General features: G+C 35.5%; 1 protein-coding gene across 1 annotated transcript in view; it reads left to right on the forward strand.

Moving 5' to 3' along the window:
• Window positions 1-20,522, forward strand: part of POLN (DNA polymerase nu) — an 89,399-nt gene that overhangs the window by 59,786 nt on the left and 9,091 nt on the right. The window contains exons 20-22 of the mRNA XM_050974105.1: window positions 2,425-2,535; window positions 6,223-6,301; window positions 16,952-17,019. Of these exons, the coding sequence (XP_050830062.1) occupies window positions 2,425-2,535; window positions 6,223-6,301; window positions 16,952-17,019 (258 nt within the window). The remainder of the gene's footprint in view (window positions 1-2,424; window positions 2,536-6,222; window positions 6,302-16,951; window positions 17,020-20,522) is intronic.

A 20,522-nucleotide genomic window follows, 5' to 3' on the forward strand; every position in this document is an offset into this window, starting at 1 on the left:
TTCTCTTTGCATCAATCAGAATTTATGTTCTTGAAGTTCAGGTGGTAGCTGTAGTGACAGATGTGTGCAGCGTGCTTCTGGAGCCAGCAGCTGCAAACTCTTCTTGCACCAAATTTGTTTTTAGTCTACATATTCATTTATATTTAGTGAATCCTAGGAGTGCAGTAATTTGAGAAAACATAGCTGCTTGAAATATTGTCTTTTAAAAGCTAATTAGCAGAACTGTCAAAACTTAGTTCTTTTGTTTCTTAATAGGGCATGCAGTACTAAGACATTTTTTAGAAATAAATAGTAAATTTGTAATATAATATTACCGATCACTGTATGGGTGAGTGTCATGACAGAAACATATAATTCACTTCTAGTCATGAAAATTTGTGGTATTAATTTTTTGTGCTTTGTAGGCCCTCAAAAGCTATGGGAAGTATGAACTGTCATTGTGTCACACATTTCCATTCCTTCGTTTATTAATATTGCTCAAGAAAAGTGAAGTTATTGAACATCCATTTTTAGCTGTAATTAAGCCAAACATAACATACGTAATAAAATATTATACATTTATGATATATTTATGATGTATTTAAAATAACTCAGCATTCTTCAAAGTGAATGAGTTTCAACGACCAGACTTTTGTGCAAGAGAATCTGCTTTATGAGTTCAGTAGACAGGAATGTCGTGACTAATATTCTAAAGTCATCAAAACACCGTTGTCTAATTACTTCTTACTCCTTCTCACACTCCTGCCTCTCAACCATTTCAACCATTAATGGTAGAAGAGCAATCTGTTTAGGTTGTACAAGCTTCAGAAATCTGCAGCAGATCAATATTATTTAATATTTTTCTGGTTAATCCACCTTGGATTCTAACTTTCAAAAAAAAACCATTCCAACCTATTGGGCTCATTAGAAGGTAATATTTTAACTTATCTGCAGTTCAAAGGTGAGCAGCATCCCCCTGACTAATATTTTTCAAGTGTTATGAATATCATACTCCATGCAGACAAGAAAAGCATATAAATAATTCTATTATGAGGAAGATATTTGTTAGTGTATATATTACTATCCTGCTGTTGCTTTTATGAAATTATTGACATATTGAAAAGACCACATTAAGGCCTCATTCAGGCATGCATTGCAGATTAATCATTGACACCAGGCACCTTCTCTGCCACTGTTACACAAATGGTGGGTTTTGTCAGGGGATGCTGCTCAGTTATGAGGAGTCACACGTCACAGGAATCAGGAGATTGCAGCAAATCTGATTTTACCTAAGAATACAATGCTTCAAAAATTCTATCTTTACATACTGTCCTTCATGGAAAATGTTAAATTGGGAAGACTGATTTGCCAAAGAATACCCTTACTTACAGATAATTCAGTTTCTTGTTTCAAAACTGGTACTTTTGGTATCAGCCCTCCTGGAAATGCCCTAATTCACAGAAAGCTGAATTAATTCATCCTCTGCACACAAGCCTGGGTATGTATTGTCCATAATAAGGTGATACCTTTTTGTTTGAAGAGGTCTCCTCACCATTTGTGCTTGTACAGCAGAGGAGATGAAACTATGTCAGTCTGAATTTCCATGGTATCTAATGACAATTCATGGGTAGTCAAGGTGATCAGAAATATAAAGAAAAAGATGCATTTTTAACATGGATGGTTTTTCATTTTTCTTAAAATAAGAAGTTTATTTTTGAATATAAGCTAAGTTTGTGTGTGTTATTTTGACAAGAGGAACCTCACATCTCTTTTTCTATCTCAACTCCTCTCACTTGCCCTCCAAATAGGGTTTTTTTAGGAAAATACATCATAGGGCCTAACATAAAGCTTTAACTCTGTTTTTATGTTTCTTTTAAACTAAAAAATCCCACCACACTAGAGTTAAGGAAGTTTGGCTGTGAAAGGAACACAGAAATACTATATTAAAAAAAATGGAAAAAAAATCAACTTTTTTCCCCCCAAAAAAACCTATTTTGTATTTTTGGGAAATTTTCATTACTGATTTAATTACTCTACAAATTGATTTTTCTTTACTATTCCCAAGTAAACTATTCATTGTGTGGAAAGCTCTAATTATGGCTGCTAATAGATAGCTAATTCTGCTAGGTATTTATAGTTTCATCCCCCACAGAGAGAATTTGCTGCTTTATCAGTAGGCATTCCTAATAAAAATTTAACAGCCTTAAAGCACTAAAGTTTTCCTTGTATAGCATGTACCAATTCTCTGAATTAAATAATACTTAAACCAAAAATACAATAAGTGTTGAAGGTTTAAATAAGCTTTGACTAGTTTCAGGGGACAAAATATTAAATTGACTCAGGCAGCACATAATTACAAATATCACTATTATTTTTCATAAAGGATTTTTGAAATTTTAATCACTCTGTATCACATAAAAGTAATTTTTGTTGAAATCCTGCAAGGTTACGTGGTTTCCATAATGGGACGCAAAAGGCCCCTGGCCAACATCAATGCACAGGATTACAAACTGCGCACTCAAGCAGAGAGGCAGGCTGTAAATTTTGTTGTTCAAGGTAAAGATCTGCCTCCCTACCTTCCTCTCTACCCACCTGTCTTTATGCCTGCTTAGTTTTAGTGGGCAACAACTCTGATAATCTCAGAAGAATGAATCTTAGAGTCGTCTACTAGAGTGGGCGTGGGTTTTCCTGTGAAAAAGAAGTTAAAATTATATATTCTGTCTACCTTGGAAATAGCCAGTAAACAGAATAATATCATAATAATGATAATATTAATAACAGCAACAGTATAAATGTTCTAATACACTAAAGTGCTCTGTGATAGTTAAATGTAGGTATTGATGCAAACTATGTATGGAGAGAATATCTAGAATTCTGTTCTTCAGATGCATTGTTTCTTTAAACACTTTCTTTTCTGGTTTTTATAGTCTGTTACTCCAGAAGGGTTTCTGTGATTCTGTTTCTTACAGATTCCAGCTTTTATTTTGCCAAGTAGCTTTAGTTTCAGAAATACAGCATGTTAAAATAATGTGTATTGTCATTATTTCTTTTGAAATCCAGGTCATTCTTTGCAGAATTTTCAAACTTAATTCTGTGCAGACCAAGAAAAAAGATGGGTTTTTTTCACAGAAAACCATTTTACATATAGATTGGAAATGTAAAAGTCAGCATTCTGTGCTCACATATTAGTTTATCTGATGCAATAACATACTCTGGTTAGGTCACTTGGGACTCAGGTATGTACAGAATTTAGCCAGCCAAAGGAACAAAAACCTGAGCTGTCAGCCTGACTGGGATCCCTCCCTTGATGTCCCTTAGAAGAATTATTTTTTTAACTGGATGATGCTGACAGGGTTTTCTTTAAGTTACCCTGGGAGTGTACAATTTACAGGCAAAGAAAGAGTGCTTTCTAGACATGGTGATGGCATGCTCCTTCTAAAGTTATTTGAATTTTCCTGTCGAAAGTATCACTTTCTCTCCAAATATTATTCATTTTAATGTTTCATTTTTAAAATTACTTAAGTATTTATGTCATGTTTGACAGTCTTTAAATACTGTCTCTGCAAAGCTACCTACAGGTCTAGAATTCTAATTCTGATTCTCATTCTGTGAGTCCTGCAGAGCACTAGTGCAGCACTGATAAAGAGACACAGCCCTCTGAGCAGCTTTTGCCATGTCCATCTGTCCCAAGAGCTGGAGCAAGGCTGTCACAGGACTGTCTATGAAACACTCACTTCTATGTACCTACAATAATAAGATTGTCAGATTTCACTGTCAGTTCAAGTGATACTGGAGCACAAACCTGATGAAAAATAATGTAATTGTTACTTAAAATGGAATATTAGAAGGTGTGGTGAAGCAAGGATTAAGAATTCCAAAATATTCGGTATTCCCAAATTTTATTAAAAAATTAATTCTAGACTACCATATATTTTAATTTGAAGATTTCAGCTATTAGATAATATTTGAAGTCTACAAAAACTTTCTAAATTATGGTAAAACCTCTTGTCACATTTAGTATACTAAAACTGCATTTAATATGCGTTTATGCCTAATAGTCAAATTAATATAAGTAATTTAGATTTTGAGTTTGGTATCAGCAACTGATAGCAGGACATTTCAAATGCATGACAATATTGAGATGAATGTAGAATTACAGCTATGAATTATTACAATTGGGTTTCTCACACTTCCTTCATAGTGTTTTTTTCTTATTTTGAATATTTCCCAGTTCAGTAGTTTTCGCCAATGTACAGCATATTATTCTCCAGTTATTATTCAGTTGTACCTATTCCCATGGAGCAAACAGTTTGTTTTATCTTTAATATTTTCTTTTTTAAAAGGAAATTATTTTCTTTTAAAATAGGATACCTCTAAAAATCATATTTCTGTAAAAAAATATTTTGAGAAGCCTTTCAAATTTTATTACTCTACAGTGTTTCATAAGGAATATATCTAGAACATATCTTTGTATGGACTAAAGGCTCAGTATAGTTTTATTCTCACAATCACTAAGATATTTACCTTATCTTTGCTGAAACAGCGTTTCTTACTTTTTATATCAGTTGTCCCTTTTTGCAGTGTGTTGAGTAATTTGCCACATCATTTGAACAGGAAAACAAGACAGGTATTTGAGGCTAAACCCACAGTCAGACATTGCCAGCTCGATCAGCTGAGGGTCTGCATGGGTGCAGTTAATGAGCAAAAGAGTCTCTCTATGGGATCCAGAGGGGGCAGTTTGTCATAGATGACTGTGGAGAAAGAAATGATGTTAAGCCTTTGTCCTTGTTCTCTTAGATATTCTTCCCTGGCCAAAAAGGCCCACTGTATTCTGGGGGGCAGCAGGCACAACCTCCCTGGCCAGTCACTGTCCCCGCTCTGCTCTGCCCTGGTGTGGCCCCACCTCATCCTGTGTGCAGTTTGGGTGCCTCCATAGAAGAAGGGCATCAAACTGTCAGACTGTGTGCAGAGGAGAGTCACCAAGTCAGTGAAAGGTGTTGAGGAAAAGACTTACAAGGAGCAGCTGAAGCCCCTTGTGTTGTTCAGCCTGGAGAAGAGAAGGCTGTGGGGTGACCTCATCCCAGTCTACAGGTTCCTCAAGAGAGGCAGTGGAGGGGAATGTGCTGAGCTCCTTTCTCCAGTGACAGCTGTAGGACCTGTCACTACAGGGAATGGCATGAGGCTGTGTCAGAGAGGTTTAGGTTGGATATTAGGAAAAGGTTCTTCACCCAGAGGGTGGCTGGGCACTGGAACAGGCTCCCCAGGGCAGTGGTCACAGCCCCAGGCCTGACAGAGTTCAAGTGTTTGGACAATGCTCTCAGTCACATGGTTCAGATTTAGAGTCCTGAAGGGAGGAGGGAGTTGAAGAGTGTGACTTGATGATCTCTATGGGTTCCTTCAGATTGGAGATTTCTGTGATTCTCTGATTACCTCTCAGCAGAGTACCCTTGTCACTTGGCTACCTGGCTGTTCTCTGCCCCTATTCTGAAAGTGGAATCATTTGGAAGAAAACATTCAGAATTCATTGAGTTAACAGGGTTGTAAAAATGACCTCGATCTAGGACATTTAGGATGTTTAATATTTAAGAAGGATTATGGGTTCCACTCTTTACTCAAAGGATTGTTTTTATATTTTATCAGATAAATCTTTTGTGTAAAATGTTTGGATCAGAACAAAGCCCTTCACCAAACTGCAGGCCTGGAGAATTATTCTGCCTCTTGATGACCAGAAATGTGTCATTTATTCTATGCTATGACACTTTTATGCACCACTGCTCTTAACACTGTAATGTAATGAATATACTTTACATATACATGGAAATATGAAAAAGTGTAAAATTAAGGCTCCAAATTGAAATGCAGCACTGAAACAATGTTCTGACCTTTTGTGACATTAACCTTTAATTGATTAATAGATAAATTTTAATTAAAGCTTAGAGATAGATAATTTCATACCTTTTTTATAGAAAACATTTTTTCAACATAGTCGTGAATGACAAATTCACCTTTAATTAACACATGATTTCATATTGTTATTTTCTGGTTTTAACTAACATATAATTACTTCCTCTGTTATTTATTAATCTTAAAATGTTTCTCATATTACAATAATTAGATCTGCTAGTTTACAAAATTCTTATAATTCAGAATCTTCTGATATTTTTTGTTCCTATGCCATAGTTCCAAGAAGAACATTTTCTTTTTGCATACTTTAAATTAAAACCAGATCGCTTTCTTTCATAGGCTCTGCAGCTGATCTTTGTAAAATGGCTATGGTGAAGATTTTTGCCTCTGTTGTCATTTCTCCAACTTTAACAGCCAGGTTAGTAATGAATAACTGCAAAACTGCTGGGTTTCAAAACAAAATTAGTTGAAATGAATATTTTTCTGGCATTTTAAGCAGCTCTAGAACTACCATGTGTACCTCTGAGTCTTTTAACAAGTGAGGACATGCAGAATGGTTTTATACACTAAAAGTTAAATCTTTGTGCTCAAATGGTTGGATCTGTAAATGGATCCCAAGGCACTGAAGTGCCCCAGGGTCATTTAAGCTCGGTCAGATCTAATTCAGTGGTAGTTCTGCACCTTTGAAATCAAATGCACTGATCATATCCTTCCTGTATTTGAGTGTATTGTACAGTGGGAATTGAACATTCAATGGGCTGGGAAAAAAAACAGGAATCAGGAAACCAGTGCTCAAGCAAAATAAATGAACATTTTTTCATTCTTGTATAGATGACTTTTCTTTAAAGAAAAGCTCAGTCATCATGATTCTCTTCTGTTGTGACTGCTCAGAGTTGGGTGGGAGATCACAGAATGTCCTCAAAGAGTTTTATGCCAGTAGCAGAAATAATGAAGTCGAAGTCTACTTTTCCTGTGGAGAAGTTGGTCCAGACAGTCATTGAACATTATTATTTGCTGCAATAGAAAGAGACTTTGAAGTCAAATATGTAGAAAAAAAAAGCCAAGTAAGTAGTTTCCCATCTTTGGTAATGCAAAGATTTTGTAGCAAACAATCCAGTAGAACATGAATTGGTGCAGTAGAAGTCTAGCAAAAGCAGAGTAGTGCAAGTAGGGCAGAACATCAATGTTTCTGCTGTCATCTAAAAAGTATGATAACAATTTGGCTGTAGCAATCATGCATTGGGGACTTCTGTGGGTGTGCAGCTCAGTACAAAGAAATAGGGTTTGTCCTTCTCAATATACTTGGCAATTATGGGTATTATCTAATCCTATAAGTAATTTGTGTGTGTTAGTGTATCATTGATACACAGCAGTGTTGTCTTATTTGATCAATGTTTGAAAATACAATTTCTAATTACAAAAAAAAGTTCAATTTGTTGAATTCAAATTCAACAAATTGAAGTTGGACTCATTCCTATGCTAAAAATAAAACATCTTCAAAGAGGCTCTTAAATGTTGCAACTTTTTAAGCAAAATACCATTGAACTATTAAAAAAAATAAAGTAAGTGACCCATAGTACAAATCTGAAAAGGGAAATTGTTCTTTGGTGGAGATCCTGCCTGCACTCAGACAATGATACATTTATGTATTAAATGTTGGATGGTGCAGTATCACATATTGCATTGTACACTTTCAGGCAGATTGTCTGCACTGATTATAATTCATTTTGCTACCTGAGCTGAATGAAGAGCCCAGAATCTGTCAGCTGTGGCATGGATGAAAATTTCTGTAGCAGTAGCAGGCATAACTGAGTTAGATGAGTGATAGAGGAGCAGCTAACAGCTTTTAGTGGAGGAGGCAAGTGGAGGTGGTGCAAGGGCAAAGAACATACTACATTCTGTAGTTCCTGCCTGGCACACAGATCTTTAGGTTCAGCAACTGCCTGTTTGTTGTAATTCTGAGAAAGCCAAAGTTTTTTGCTACTAATGTCACATCTGATTAAGCTTGTGAATGTTTTTTTTCTCTCAACAGAAAATTTTACTTGGGTTTTTCTTTCTTAAAATTATTTATTTTAAAGAAGTAATGTCACCAAATGGCATAGAGATAACAGACATGGGGAAGTATTGGAGCTGTACGTGTTGAAATTCCTGGTGTTGTGAAAGCATAGGGAAAGGGCTACACCAGAAAACAGGAAAATATTACTGCCTATCCTGCTTGTTCCTATCATAAATGTCACAGCTGGGAAAGACCAACACTGCAAGGGCATTTTAAAAGGATAGACTGTATTAAACAGGAGTTTTGAACTTCTGCCAGCCATTAACAACTGGATGGCTTTGCTAGAGGAGAGTGTTTTAGTAGTCAATAATGGCTCCTTGCTGTAATATTTAGTAGGTACTTAGAGACCAGGCTTGTCAGAAAAGCACAATCAATGCCTTTGTAAATTCTGTAAACACTTCCCTGCTTGGACAGTGGCATTTGAAAACGTCAGAAGGATCTTGCCAAAAGAATATGGGACTGAAACTGGAAATATTGTGTTTCTGCTTGTCTGCCAGGTGACATTCAGTTAGTTATTTTTTCAGTGGTCTGTTTCTTGATTTTCTTATCAGTCAGGTCAGGATAGTGATTCTGACATCCTTTATAAAGCCTTTTGAAAAATATTGTCAAAAGGAAGTGTGGACATAATTGGTGCTATTGTAACAGTGGGAATGTACAATAGCTCTTCCAAAATGAAAAATATAATCAATCTTCTATTATCACTCCATCAGATCATATTCATTCCAAAGATAGCATACTACTATCTTTTCTTCTATCTTCATACCCCTGTAAGTATCTTTATTTTTCTGTTAGAACTTCTAATTTCGGAAACAGGGTTTTCACTTTGAACAGCATATCAAAGAGAAATATCATTTTTACATGCTTTAGAAGTGATTATGAACATTTACCCTGGGAGACAGTATTCTACTAAGCATAGCTAAGTTTTGGCTAACACTCAACATTCTGTCTTCCTTACCTTAGAAATAGAGAAAAAAATAATTCTGAATAAGGTCTTACAGTTCTTAGTGTTAGTTTGCAGGTATGTTTGCAGTCTTCACTCTCAACACTGCATTCATTGTTCCTGTACTGGAGGCTGTTCAGCAGTGAACAAGCTCTGACCCAATAGTGTGAAGCTTCATTTTTGTGTGACTAGCAGTCACTTGTTTGCACATATGATACTGTATTTGGAAGTCAGGAAAGGTGATCAAGTTACATTTTCATGATGCTTCATCAGAGAGGTGTTCTTGATGAAACAGTATATTCCACTGTGACTGATCAATTCTGTCAACAATCTCATTTTTCTCTTTATATTTCTTTATATTCTAACTCAAATACTAGCCTAGCAGTTTATGCAGCTGGCAATAACAAGTCAATCGATTACTTGGAAGCAATTTTACAGAAATCAGGAAAAATAGTACTAAATGTAATATATATGATACAGATCTAATATTAGCATGGGTTGACTACTGGCATCAGTGTTAATTTAATATCTCTGCATTTTGTGTGGTGCTGACAAGTAATCAAAATTTTCAGGCTTCTCCTGTATTACCTCGATCTTTCTTTAGATGTTCTGCTGCTGCTGGCCAAGTTACTCACTGAAAATATGCTGCTAGCATAAATTATTGAAGTGCCAGCTTTTACCCATCTGATGCAATCCACAGAACCTCCTCACAATGTTTCCTGCAGGCAGCTGATAGCAGAGAAACTTTTGAAATGAGATCAAGGCATAGAGTAGCAAAGAAAGATATATGGAATTAATGAGAATGCAAAGGTGAACTTGGTGAACTTAGATGGACAGTTGTAGATCTTTTCTGTGTTTAAATCATCAGTGCAGTGAGAGTCACATGGAAACTTGGTGAGAAAGAAGGGTGCTGGCAAATTGTGGAAGAATTGCTGCCTATAGCATTTCTTGTACATATTATCATTTTGTAAGCTGAAGAAGCGCTGATGTTACCCAAGGTCCACCAGGTGTTACATGGACTTCTCAGTATCTCAACAACATGTACATGAATTTTAACAAATCTACAGAATTATTGAGTAATTTGGTGTGAATCCACCAAATCTGCTTTTGCACGAAATTATTGTTCCTTCAGCTCTGGACCTGTGCCACAAACACACAGCTTTACTTCTCAGCATGTCTGGAGCCCAGTTAAAGAGACAGGTTCAACCACAGGCCAAATATAAATGAGTAATCTGAAAAGGAGAAACCACCAGCAAATAAAAGCAAAGGGTTTATTTTCTTGGTTGGTCCAGCTGCTTTTCAATAGCAGTGGAGTTTTGTATGTCTTCCTCAAGGAACACCTTAATCAAGCTAATGATTTTCTGTGCTGGTGAGCTGTAAATACAACTCACTTCTACAGATATCTAAATTGGTTAGAAACAGCTCTTATTGTCCCAGCAACAAGTATTGTTTTATGTGACCTGGATTTTTTTCAGATAGAAGTCATGTGATCAGTCAAAATTTATTCATTTCCTAAAAGTGGCTTTCAGTTTTAGTACAACACAGGAATCTAGCAGCATTTTTATAAGATGTGTAGGGATTCAATATTATTACTTTATAAACTGCTTATAATCTCTCAGATTCATACAAAAGGGCATATTAATAAGCCAAACTTCCTGATTGCATCACAGTTTCAAACAAATAAATTAAGTAAAATTCATAGTGCTGCTGCTATGGGTGTTGATTTTCTTTAATTTGGGGCATAAAACTTACGTCCATCTATCTGTTTCTTCAGGAGTTAAAGAACTGGTTTTACTCATGTTCCTTCTCTAGCAGTTAACCAGGATTTTCAAATAAATGCTTTTTGCTCTGGTATTCTGCCCACAATTCCCACTTTTTTTGTGCCAAAACTTCCTTAATATATTAACTCTAGCAAGATTATTAACTTTTATCTTTAGACTAATACTGGAGAAATTGAACCACAAGGAAAAGATAAGTTTTGGATTCTGCTTGAGATAAGAATGAGATTGTTGTTTCACAGACAAATGCTTTTGTTTCTGTAGCAGAAGGAAATTTCTGAGGTCATATTGCACTCTCCATAGCTGATGTCTAATATGTAGCTCTTTGCCTCCCAAAGCAGCCAAATAACATTGAATTTCTATGCAAGCTGTAACTTAGAGAAATCATCACTCTCCTCAAGCAACCAAAGCAGTATTTTGCATGTATCCACAAGATGGTGAGCTGTTACCTGAACACTTCATGCTCAGTGAGCCAGAGCAAATCAGACTAATTTATTCTTTAAAGAAAGAGCCAAGTACATTTAAAATGCTGAAATATCACAGCCAAAAGGGACATGCATGATTTAGCAGGTTTTTCACTATTCCTTTATGTAAGACATTCAACACAAATCAATATATTTCATTTATAAAACCCTTTTGTAGGTCACCTTTTAGATTTGTATGTTTTCAAACATTTTGGATACATGCAAAAATTCTATTATCTTTAATTAGCCATCTGTTCAGTTTACCACTCTTCATGATGTAGCTGCTGAGAAAACCCATTTCACAGGCTAGCTGAATTTTTATTGTTAAAATGTTACAATAATTTGGTCTTTATATCATGAAAACCCTGAAAGAGGTAGCTTAAAATTAATGCAAGTAACATCTATTCAGGCATGATGTATCCTGAGCAATAACTTTTACATTACAACATTAGGAATCCACATAGGTGCAGCTTCAAAAAAATTTTAAAATGGAAAATTCTACAAAATATTCAATATGCTAACAATCTTGTTCCTTATTTACATGACAATAGGCATTCTGTCCACTGGAATCTGTGGGCTTCTGGGGGGAAACTGTGGCACAATTACACAACAGGTAGTGTTAGTAGTATCACAAAAGAAATGAATAGTGTTTCAGTATAGGGAACATGGATATTGCTGAGAGGAATTGGATCCAGCTTCCATCTGGTCCATTATCACTGAGTGTGGCCAGTAGCAGATGCTCCAGGAGGGAGGTGTAAGATCTGTAGAGAGTAGCCTGTCTGTCTGCAGATTTTCATCTTCCACTGCTCTTGTGGGGATGAATCTAAGTTCTGAAATGTAAGATTTAAGAGTCTTCCCACAAAATCGTTGTATGTCATCATTTCTAAATGTTCTTGAAATCCATGAAGTGTTTGTTACATGAGCAGCCATTCTGGCTGTTTCTGGCAAAGTATTTCATTATGTGCCTTTTAAGTCAATATTTTATTTTATTAAATATTAATTTATTAAGTGTGAATGTGTCAATTTTTCAAGTGATTAAATTATTTCCATTTAAAACACATGAAACAAATTTCCATTTGTTTTTTGGTTTTGATGGATTGGGTTTTGTTATTTTTCCATATTCCCCCATTTCTCTGATTTAAAAATACCTTATTGTTTTTATCTTTTTTTTCCTAACCACTTAACAGTTTTTATGCTTTTTGGGTTTATTTTTAAACTTTTTACACATAGCTTTTAACTGTATACTTCTGTATATCTGCAATTTTGAAGTCTCCCATTAGGCATTTATAGGTTCAAATTCAAAACAAAAAATGTGGTGTTACTAACTGGGTTATTATTTTATTGATTGATTTGCTTATATCAAAAAAGGTGAAGAACATAGGATGACAGACAAGGATATTAATATTTGGGATATAAAATCTGATACTGTTGTATGGCCTTCATTTCACTGGTCAGAGACATAGTGCTTTTTTAAATAAGATGAAAACCTTGTGAGAATAGAAAATAAGAAATATTTTTTAAATATTTTAGAAAATATTTTAAAGAATATTTTAAACAACTAAAATATTGAAAAATTAGATAATATTTTTAAAAAGTATTTCAAAGTTTATTCTACCAAGTGATCATTCATGCCCTATTTAAAGCAGTGTACTTTTAGTAACTCTTCAATGTTTATATTTTTATTGTTCTTACATAAATACTTAACAACTAACATTGTTTTAAATTCTCAAGATTTAGTATGGGTTTTTTTCCACTAGAATTTTTTACTCCAAATATTCAGTTATGATGGATTTCAAATAATTAATCTTCTTCTCTCTTTCTGCAAAGACCATCCTTTTGTTTTAGGAAATCTCTTTTTCAAATATTTTAATTTGCAGTATATCTTGAAGTTAGAAATCAAATATGTCATTTGTTGTGGAAATTTTCCACAGGAGTGTTCTAGTTCAGAATCAGACTGTGACCTTGTCCTGCACCACTTTTTTTCTGAAGATGGAGTAGTGTCCATCAGGAACCATCTTAAACTTTAGTCTGGGCTCTCAGCTTGGCTCTTGGTCAGAATAAGGTGCCCTCAATTCCTTACAGAATTATAGAATCTGCTAGGTTGGGAAAGACCTGTAATATCATTGAGTGCTGGTATGTTATGCATGATGATCAAACCCTCTTTTTTAAAGCTTTTCCAGTTGCCCAGTTTTAAACCCTATTTTCATTTATTTTCTATTCAAATTCTTAAAACAGGCATAGAATCAGTTAGGTTAGAAAACATCTCTAAGGTGATTGAGTCCAGCTGTTAACCTGGCACTGCCAGGTCCACCACTAAGCTGTTGGTGGTTTATATTCTATATTATCTTTCTACAGACCAAACTGGAAAGCTAAACCATGTTATGCTTTGGGTGTGTTGTTAACAGCAGAAAAAATTTCCTGGGTGATGCAAAACTCTATAAAAAATGTACAGAGGGTTAATCTCTGTCTAACTTCAGGTAGGTGTTTTGGGAGGTGACACTGCCACAAAGCCACCACACAGAGCTGGGGTTTTCCAAGTGTGAGTTCAGAACATCTAGGTCAGAACCAGCCTTAGTCCCTTGTCTATAGAAGAAACATGACTTTAATTAGTTGGAGCATCTCTCGGCACATTCTAACATCCTGAAGCACTGCATGTTGCTGTTAAAAACCTCCTTCTGATGAAGACTACTATGATAATCTTGTCTTTCTTTGTTCCCCTCTCCTACACTGGCCTCTTCTAGTGAATATACCTACATGGAGCCTGCAGCATGTCATGCCACAGTGCTCTTCTTTTGAGTTTAGACAGAAAGTTGTTTCCTTTAATGATAAAGAGAAATACGGTTGTTCAGTAATAAGGTAACAGCTGTTTTGCTGAGGTCAGTTCAATAGTGTAATTATTTCTAGGTGTTTGAAGTAGTCATGGAAAACCTTCCAATTCTGTACTTTAGAACAGAGGAGTCCAGACCTGGAATATATTGATTTCCAGTAAGAAACAAATCCTCATTAGTTCTTTTATTAGAGAGCTGGCCTGGTACTACAAAAAGATATGGTCTAACACTGTGGCTTCATAAATAGAATACAATGAAAAAAATCTATTGAGAAAAGTTTAATTAGTTTTGGTATATATAATATTATGATACAGTAGTAATAGCTGGGCTGATCCATTGGAGACCTGAGAATTTAGTCTCTGTGTTGCTTTATAGGAGACTGGAAGAATTAGTGTTAAGAATTTTTTTTTTTTTTTTTTAATTCTATAGTGCAGCATAATAGTTTAAGGTGACTGGGCACTCTAAAGTGGTGTCAAAAGCCATGTTCAGACTGGCAGTCACATAAATATTTCTGCATTTGAAGGGTCAGGCTGTAGCACTATTTCTAGTTCTACACCACTGGCATGCTCAGATGCAAGTCATATTTCTCAGCAAAGGAAATCATATGTGTGCTCATCAAAAGTGATGCCTAATTTTTAGTCATGCCAGAACATAGTTAATAAAATACTAGTTTCTAAATCAAAGGCATTCTTGACATCTGTAGAATTAAAAATATACTAGTGTCTGCCTGGTTTGCACTTTCTAATCCAGTTTGCCATACCTTTTAGCACAAGATAATGAGAGGAGCTTGCTATTACAATATTCCTTCAAAGGGAAGAGGATTCAATTAAGCTATTAAGCAACAGTATAGGGGCTTTTTCAAACTTTTTTCACTCAGACTATGCAATGGCTAGGTTTGTGCATGCAGGGGAATGGTGAAAACTGTAAATTTTGAATGTACAAATTGCTTTGATTTTTTTCTTTCATCTTTATTGATGTCAAACTGAATGCTTCCTTCTGTGGAACAGCATATTGCATGAAAGTGTTATTACTTATGCAAGCTTGAAAAAATGCAGGTGGCCTTGTACTGTAAGACCAGAACTCATTATTTGCTGTAAAACATGTAAGAAAAAGAGATGAAACATCATCAAAAAATATCTATCTTGTTTGATGAAGATTAAGGAGGAAATAGTGTGTACTATTTCATTATTGGCATCAGTCTAGAAAATCACGTTTAGTGTTAATTAAATCTTCTGTAAATCTTTAATTTGAAAATAGAAGTGTATTAGAAATACTCATTCCTTAGATCTCAGAAATATTATTCCCATTTTCTAACTGAAGGCGTTGGTTAGGAGAGCAGAGAGCTAGACAGAGAACCAGCATGGCCAACTTCTAGCTCTGTATTTAGCAGACAGAACATGGTCCTGAACTTCAATCACTAGATGGGTAAGATGGGGCAGATGTAACTCTGCAGCTCCGGGCAGCTCCTGCGTTAACTGGCAATGCTGCTGAGCTGATGGGCTGTGATGGTCTGGATGTTGTGGATGAGAAACAGAAAGGTCCTTTAGCCGTGATGGAGAGCTAAGCCAAAGGAGGTGGGCTCATTCAGGACGTGAACTGGAGCATGTAGAGCTGTATCAAGTCTATTTTGCTGTCCAGAGAGAAAATTTCAGTTAATTTACATTGCTTCCACAGGTTTTTGGACATAGATAAGATAGCACTTAATTCTGGTCCAAACCTTCTCCTCCTGTTTTACTTTTAGCATGGAGGGGAGGTGATCAGTTGTTACAATGCTGAGAGGTTTTGAAAATCCTATTCTTTCATTCCTAAATCCTGATAAATTTATGATGAAGTTTTTATGTATATTGTAAGTTCTTCTAAGAAAGGACTTTTCCTTACCAAATATTCAGACTATATGGTGCTTTAATCCTGACTGATGGCATGAGACACTGTTCTGGAACAAACAATAATTGGTCTATTGTGTTTTTATTGCACTGGTTTAATAAATGCAATTATTTTCACATATTCCATTGATTGACTGTTTATTCATCTTTAATATTCACTGTTCTGATTTGTACCTTTTGCATGTCATTTCAATGGCTATCAGGATAATCTTGCTTTAATTAATTTACTTGAATTAGAAATTACAACTTTTCATGTAACTGTGTCCTCTTGCTATAGATGATCCTGGTCTTTTCATCTCTTTCTTTTTTTGTGTCCTGTGTCCTAATTTCCTATTAAAAATATGCTAATCTGTTTCATTCTGCTTCTGACTGTGTTGTAAGTGACTAATAATTTAAGATCTATTATTAGAGCTCACCACACTGTTATTCAATGTCACACTGTAATTTAAGGCAGTGTGAAACTATCTTAAGAAGCTGTGAAAAGTTATAAGTCATAACCATATTGATGTTTCAGCCATTTGTAAAGAATTATTTACTTGAATAACTGCTATTACTAAGAAAAGGTATTAAGAAAATCTACAAGTGACATTTAATTTAAATCATAGAATCACAGCATGGTTTGGGTTGGAAGGGACCATAAAGACCACCTTGTTCAACCCCCTGCCATGGGCAGGGACACCTTCCACTAGACCAGATTGCTCCAAGCCCCATCCAACCTGTGAACACTGCCAGGGATGGGGCATCCACAACTTCTCTGAGCAACCAGTTCTAGTGCCTCACCACCATCATAAGGAAGAACTTCTTTATATCCAGTTCTAAAAACCAAGCTATATTAACAAAACATAGTCTGTCTCTATAATTTCTTGTATTTTTCTGCAAATTATGTTGATTTTGTCATGTCATCAAATCCCTGAATGACATTTATAAGCTGGCAAGCACAATTTGGGTTTACAATTATGGCCTTCATGTTTCCAGAATATAGGGAGAGGAAATTCTTAAGTCCATTAATGACTGTTAAATTTTCTTTGGATATTTATTTTCACTTTAACTTGTCCATGAATGGAAAGCACTATTATAAATTTTTTGCATTTATTATCTGATGTCTCGGAAATTTTTCAGGTTAATTGCCCAGATCCATGATGAATTGTTGTTTGAAGTAGAAGATTCTCAAATCCAGGAATTCTCAGGTAAATACAATCTCTTGTGCTCTTTCCCTCCCACACATTTTACTTTCTATATCCTCTGATTTCTGAGAGAATAAAGAACTAATGTAGTGAGAAGAAGCATATTGATTCTCAAAATTAAGAAAATGTATGCTAAGCAGATTTTTCTGAATGTTTTCCACCACTGGCTCTTATGTAGATAAAATGTGATATACTTACTTGGAATTCATTAGCATGATTATTTGTATTTAGTTTTTTAATCAAGATTTCATCATCCACTGTGTGAATCCTGGAAAAGTAAATAATATTTCCTCCAAGGTTTTAGAAAGAAAAATAAATAAACCAGTTTGAAGTACTTTAGATTAGGGGCTGTTACATAAAGAAGTATTCCATTCTTCATGTAAGATTATACTGTACTGCAATTTTTAAGTTAGTTTACTGCTTTTTTATATTAAGAAACTTTTCTGATGGCACTCTCAAGGTTAAGGTTAGTAAAAGTTTGTGCCTATGTTTGTATCCTCTCATTTGGCTTACTTCCAGACATTATTCCCTAAGCCAGAGTTTGTGTCAGCATCTGGTACAAATTTAGCAAGTGAGGGCACACAGCAGACTGTTGGGTCTCTTCTCCAGCAAACTGTGGATTTATTCCTGTAGGCACCAAGTTTATTCACAAATGTGGGTCTAGTTTGAAGCTCAACAAAATGTTTGGCTAAACCAATTGGCATAATGTCACAAATATTTTAAATGAACCAATACATAAAATGCCTTCCATTATAGCACAAGCATTTAACAAAAACTTAATTTTACCTTCCTGTGCTGCATTAATTTGAACAGTGCAATTTGCTATATTAGTCTCATTTCATCACTTATCCCTCTTGTGAATATTAGTTCAAAATGAGAGCATTAAAACTCTATCTAATCTAAACAAACTACCTGGGAAATATTTCAGCTCAATATATTCAGGGCATTGTAATGAATTAAGCTAATATATTAGCATTTGACCTCTAAATACAGGAGTTAAAATCTGATTTAAAGTTTAAAAAAATTATACAATTTATAGGAGATTGCAATATCTGTTCAGAAAAGGTAAAGTCTAAAAGTGACATAGTTTCAGAGTTAGGAAACATAGTGTATTGAATGACATCTGTAGGACAGCGTAGAAGGATTTTTATTATCTTATTTTGCATCAATTTGCATAAAGTATAGAGCTAATACCCAAAAAATAAAAATGATTCATGGTTGATTATACATATAAAAAATCATAGATTCTGCCCCCATTGGATCAAATTTAAATCTCCATTACTAGTCTGAATTTGTAGCAAATTCAGAAAAATCAATACTTTTCAAGTATAACAGAAAAAACCCCTAGCTATCACATGAATAATAGTAATACATTATCCCACTATGGAAACATGATGACTGGAGGCTTTTTTCTGAAAATGCAAAAAGAGTGCAGTTCAAATTCTCAAGTTTAGAGTGTGCACTGTGCAGTAATTAGTTTGCTGATCTCCAGGTCTAGCTGCAGGGTGCAGAACAAACTTACCTGTAAATTCCTTCTTGTGCCTCAAAGTTATAATCCTATAATTGAAGTTGCTAAGATGACCTTTAGAAAATGGACCTGGGCAGTCTAGAGGTGTGAGATGCCTTGGAAATTGTCATTGCACTTAGCATTGGCTGCCAAACTTGAGTGTTCAAGATGGAAGTTTATTTCATTCTGCTGATTGAAGATTGAGTTTTCAATTTTTCTCTACTTTGCCCTAAGAGTAAAAGAAAAAAAGAAAATTCTGCATTACAGGAACTTTCAGATATTCTCCTGTCAGAACAGAAGAATGATAATTTGTCTTATTCTTTACACAAAAGACCAACCTGACACATTGATTTCCTTCCTTTTTATTCATCACTGGGAGAGACTTACTTGGAGTACTGCATCTGGTGCTGGGCTCCCCAGCATAAGACTGAAACAAGTGCAAGAAAGGATGACAAAGATGATGAAAGGTCTGGGGGGAGAAGGCAGGCTGAGAGACCAGAGACTGTTCAGCCTGGAGGAGAGAAGGCTCAGGGGAGCCTACTAATGTATATATCCTAAGGGGGTGGGCATAAAGGAAGTGGTGGTGCCCAGTGAGAGGACCAGAGGCAATGGGCACAAACTGAAACACAAAAGGTTCCCTCTGAAGTTCAGGGAACACTGTTTTACTCTCAGGGTGACTGAGCACTGGCACAAGTTGCCCTGAGAGGTTGTGGAGTCTCCATCCTTGGAGATGTAAAAAAGCCATGTGGACAAGTTCCTGGGCAACCAGCTCAAGGTGGCCCCTGTGAGCAGCAGGGCTGGACCAGGTAACCTCCAAAGGTTCCTTTCAACCTCCCCAACTGTGTTTTGCAAGTAGTTCTACTACTGGTAGAAGAACTAATTCAAGGTGTCTTAAAGGCTGGTGATTCTTCAGCCATTATTGAGGATTTTGGTTGATCTGAATAGCAGAGAAAGTGTGTATCTGCACTGGCATCTCACTTCCAGCCAGCAGGAGTGCTGAAGCACATCTCCCTATTGTCCCAGTCCATGGTGTGAATGGTTTCAGTTCACAACCCAGAGCAGCCTGAGAACAGTTGACCTAGATTCCTGTCAGATATAACTAAATAGGAACACTCTTTTCTCCTAATATTTTCCAATTATTTCAGGAGCTGCTAAGTAAGGTAACAGATTAGATATCTGAGAGTTAAACCAAAGAGGAGTCTGTAGGATGTGTGCTCCTAATTCACTTAAGTGCTTTGAAAGTCCAAATAGTTTTCATCTCTTTACCTAAAAATCTCTCACCCTTTTTTAAAATCCTTACTCTTTTTGCTTTTATTTGCCAATATTCTTTAGCTGTCAGCTTTGTCTTTACATTTCTAATGAGCTTTTGTCCATTCAGAAACTTTAAATTACAGAATCTGCTGACTTGCAGTTTCCAGCCTGCAGTTTAATGATCCAGAGAGAAATCTCAGTTGTACAGCTCAGTAAAGGGAAGGACGTGGACTTGAAGCTAAAGAGCAGTGTTTGAGGGTTTTAATGGATTACACTTCAGTGCTGTTATTCTCCTGCATTTAATGTGATCCAAGAAGTACTGGCCTACTATTCAGCATGTTTGTATTCTGATTCCAGTCATGCTTCTGATCTACTTTTTCAGGAAAGCAACAACAAATATATATCTCCTTTTTCTTTTTTGTAGAATGAACATGAAACTTAAAATATTTTTAAGATTTATAGATTAAGAGCATAAAGGTAAATAGTATTATTTCATTAGATCATAATGCAGGATATAAGCCTTCTCAGCAGCATTTCCCTGATGGAAGAGTCTCTTTTGAATTGCTTCACAACATTAAAATGTCCTTTTGCTTCTTAGACTCTCTTGAATGGCAGCTGAAAATTGCCACAAAGAATTGTAGTATTGGCACTTTCTTTAGTCTTGCATAGGATTTCATATGTTCCCATAAGAATTATCAGGACTTTACAATACACAGAAATCCCATTTATAGTGCATCTAATAATGCAC

This window comes from Serinus canaria, chromosome 4 (genome assembly GCF_022539315.1).
Source record: "Serinus canaria isolate serCan28SL12 chromosome 4, serCan2020, whole genome shotgun sequence".
Lineage (NCBI taxonomy): Eukaryota > Metazoa > Chordata > Aves > Passeriformes > Fringillidae > Serinus > Serinus canaria.